This window comes from Vitis riparia, chromosome 2, assembly GCF_004353265.1.
Source record: "Vitis riparia cultivar Riparia Gloire de Montpellier isolate 1030 chromosome 2, EGFV_Vit.rip_1.0, whole genome shotgun sequence".
Taxonomy (NCBI): domain Eukaryota; kingdom Viridiplantae; phylum Streptophyta; class Magnoliopsida; order Vitales; family Vitaceae; genus Vitis; species Vitis riparia.
Genome location: NC_048432.1, coordinates 13,690,914 through 13,694,942, shown reverse-complemented (window position 1 = coordinate 13,694,942; position 4,029 = coordinate 13,690,914). Strand labels below are relative to the sequence as shown.

Sequence of the window (4,029 nt, the reverse complement as noted above, 5' to 3'; positions counted from 1 at the left end):
AAATGCTGATCTTTGCCTAAAAATGGGTATTTTAAACCTAAAGTTTCTTTAATAATATATTTTGCTCACATATTAACATATTAACCCTAACATGTTATTACATGAGTTTTTATGACATATGATTCATGTTGTTAAACAAAAAAACATGAAATTAGAGAAAATGCTTGTAGCATGGTCCAATTGGAAAACATATATACAAAGCCAAAGTTATCTCTATCAAATTTATCAAATATTTACATCAATTTTAATACATATTTAATATTTTAATCGCCATTTCGTGAATACAGTTTAATGAGTTAGACCTACTAAAAATGAATCAACTTGTGTTGCATATTAGCATGAGCATGTTGCTTAATCATTTAGTTTTGTTTTGCCAAAATATCTGAAAAAGTGGAACTTTATTGATAATATATATCACTAAACTTGGTACACAATCCCATTCTTTATTGAGCAAAGCCAAGAGTGCTTTGTTGTAACACCACATACAAACATATATTTAATCACTCCACAAACAAATAACTAGAAATATTTAATAACCCATCTAGCTACCACTTCCTATGATACTCTCTGATTATGCAGAAGTTGGAACCACAATGGAAGAGCTTAATCATCAAGCTGAAAGTCTGAGTCATATGCAACCCCAGCCTTCCAATCATTAGGAATCACATTCATCAGCTGCACCCACTTTTGCCCACCTCTCCCACTCACTTGGAACCTCAGGCTTACAGGACCCTTCGGTGGGTTAGCCATGTCCCACACTGCGCCATAGCTCTTCCTCATGCCCTTCCATTCCTGGCAATCCTCCTGAACCCAAGAGGAATAGTGAATTAGTACTCTTAAATTTTATCCATAATTTTTATTACAGAGTGGCTGATGCCCAGGTTACTGGAATAGTATGTGTACCTGCCATATGGCCACTGCTGTGATGTCGCTTAGGCCAGCTTGGTACAACATGACTATGGCTAAGTAGTCGGGAAACCGACTGTGCTCATGGACCTTGAAGAAGATGTTGGAACCCGGGTACTGACATGGGACCCTTCTGTATTCTATGCCGACCACCCCATAAGCAAAGAGGTCCGCAGCCATGTTTGGACGAGCCAACATTGAGAATCCGCGCGGGCTGAGGATGAAGTCAGTGTAATCTCCTTCTCCGTGGTCGGTCACCACTACCTTCATCCCATTATCTGCACAAAGGTTTGGTACCTTGCACCTGACCTGAATTATCAATAAACAATTGAGCACCATTATGGATACAAAAATCCAAAATTAAACAGAACTATTGATGTGGGAGTACTTCAAATTATTTAAGGTGTGGCCAGGGGAAGGGGCAGTTTCAAAGAACACTCGTGTCTAGTGGCTGTCTATTTCAAGCCTTCTCAGTGGTAAAGACTGAAAAGATGAAAACATCGTGCAACTTTTTTCAATTAGTCTCTCCTCTTTCAATCTTCAATATTTCACTTTATGGTGTGGACTTTTTGAACTCGACCAACTAGAAGTACTACTCATCAATTTTATCTGAGAGCTTATTCTTACGGTCTATTTACAAGTCGTTATTGCATGAAGAATATTCCCTCAGACGCCCTTAAAATTTCATCACACCACACTCTCATATAGTTTAATTACCTGATAGCATGCACCGCAGCCAGTCCCATTCCTGTATAGCCTAGAAACTGCGCCAACGTTGCCGCCGTTAACCCTTCTTCCATATTCGCCAAAGCCACATGCTCCAGCTGATTCAACATATTATCATTACCCCATCTAAGATATATACAAAGTACGCATGGAAGAGATCAATTAAGATACGTACTTGGAGTCCCTAAGCAATCAGGGCTGCCATAATATGTTGCCCGTGAGTATGTGAAGGTGTCTTCACACTTGCATAGTAAAGGCAAGAGCACAATGAAACATAGAAAGCAGCAATAGTGGCTAAGTGCAAAACCCATGTTTATAAGGAATTAAGCAAAATACTGGAAGTGAGCTAGCCAAAAGAAGTAGAGGAAGTGAGGTTGAGATGGGTAATCCTAGAATCAAAGTTCCATATTTATAGTTGAGTTGGGGGAATGGCCACCTTTTTTCTTTTCTTTTTTCTTTTTTTTTTCCTTCCACTATGGACTAGGGAGGCCTAGGATTATATTATAGATATGTACAGATGGGACACCCGTTTCGACCCCCTAAGACCATAATTTTACATTTTCTTGGTATGTAAGAAATTCATAAAGAGAAATCAGACTTGTAGTCAAACTCTTTTCTTCTCCTCTGATTGACTGTTTCGTTCAGCTCATTGGAGTAGGGAGTAGCGTGGGAAATATTCTAAGATTTGGCCATTGTGCTTGTGGAACTAAATTAATTAAACATCTATCTCACATGGAATATTTAGCACTGGTGAGGAGAGCTCAGAAACATGAAGGGAAACTAAGAAAATTATCAAAGCATGGAATAAACAAGTCAAAAACCATTTATTGACAAAAGTAGATGCATTGTTTAACCATGTATCTTGACATTTGCAGTACTCTCAATGATGTGTTGGTGCGTGAATGAAGACTAACTACAAGAGTAAAATTGAAAGAATTGAAAAGTCTCCTATTTTGGATTAGCTTCTAATTTCACAAATACGTGTATATATATACCTATAAGTTAGGCGGAATGATATTTAGGGATGAAAGTTTTACTTGCTCTTTTCGGACATACATATTTATTATGTTTGACTCTTAAAAATTATTGAAGAAATTAAAATATATGTTTTTTTATATTTGATTTATTATGAATATATATATATATATATATATATATATATATATAAAATTAATTAATCTAAAAATTATTTAATTATTATATAAAAAAAAGGAAATGAAATAAGTTTGAAAAAGTATGGAAAATTAATTTTCTTATTTTCAATATATATTTTATTTTCTTTTATGGTTTTTTTTTTTTTTTACTATTTTTTTTTTGTTTTGTTTTTCAAAAACCAAACATAGAGAAATCCAAATTCAAATAGAGTGAATTTTGATTTTGGAAGTCATCCAAATAAAGTAATGGATAAAAAATGGAACGGATTTTCCATTATCATTCTGCATTCCAATACGAGTATACTGATAGGAGAAAATAAGATATCTGGTCTCCGACTTAATTAGTGACAATAGTAAAATGCACAATAGAAATGAATTGTGGTCAGTATCCTAATTGTATTTGAATTGGGAAAATGAGTGATGGGCAGAGGCGGTGGGCTGGCTGCAGCCAAGTGGATAAGGCTACCAGGGAGGCATGGTTGGTTAGAGCGCACTGAAGAAGCTGTCAAAACAAGTGAGCTGGGACTTACAGATAGTGGCAAATTAGGGGCAAAGGCACTCATCCTTGATTTTTTGGTTTATACTTCAGGTAGTGTGTTATGTACTTTTGACGTGTGCAGTGTCGGCTTATGCTGAAAGCGATGTCCAGTACCCAAGACAAGGGGGTGGGGCTGGGGCTGCATAATACCCAAATTTGAGCCCCACTTGGGGTAGGTGGCTCTTCATCCTGGCTCTCCATTTGGTCGCCACATTCCATTACTGATCACAAAAATAACAAGTGTCTTTAGCCATAGAATTCGACTGTAATCACTTCTGTTTGTAATGTCGCCCATTTTGGTGACTCAATGCGTAGTCCTTTTTATGATCTTTTGCGTTTATTTATAATAACACCGACTTTAGAAAAACTAACGCTTTGTTTGGGACAACACCATCTGAGAACTCCTAAAACAAATGCGTTTTTGAGAACAATTCGAATATGTTCTCTTATTCTCTACATTGTTTAGAGAACAAAAATAATAATAATTAAAAAAAGTAAGAGAGAGCTGTCTTGAGTTCACAAAATTTGTTTTCTCAGAGCTGTTTGCGCACACGTTCCCAGACAACCTAAGATGGAAAACGATTCCCAAGTATTCCTTTGTCTGTGATTCAGAATGTGAATTTAGTTGATCCAGTTTTCAGTTTTGTAGAGTAAGGAGACTGAAACTTTTGCACAAGGCTACGTACAGCTACAACAGAAATAGAA

At 36.4% G+C, this 4,029-nt stretch overlaps 1 protein-coding gene across 1 annotated transcript; it reads right to left on the bottom strand.

Annotated features, from left to right (window-relative positions):
* Positions 1–381: 381 nt before the first annotated feature.
* Positions 382–2,018, bottom strand: LOC117932100 (expansin-like B1). Its single transcript, XM_034853143.1, has 4 exons — positions 1,808–2,018; positions 1,624–1,730; positions 904–1,215; positions 382–804 (listed from the first exon to the last, which is right to left on the bottom strand). The coding sequence occupies exons 1-4, from the start codon at positions 1,941–1,943 to the stop codon at positions 604–606; spliced, it is 756 nt and encodes a 251-aa protein (XP_034709034.1). The 5' UTR covers positions 1,944–2,018; the 3' UTR covers positions 382–603.
* Positions 2,019–4,029: the final 2,011 nt, after the last annotated feature.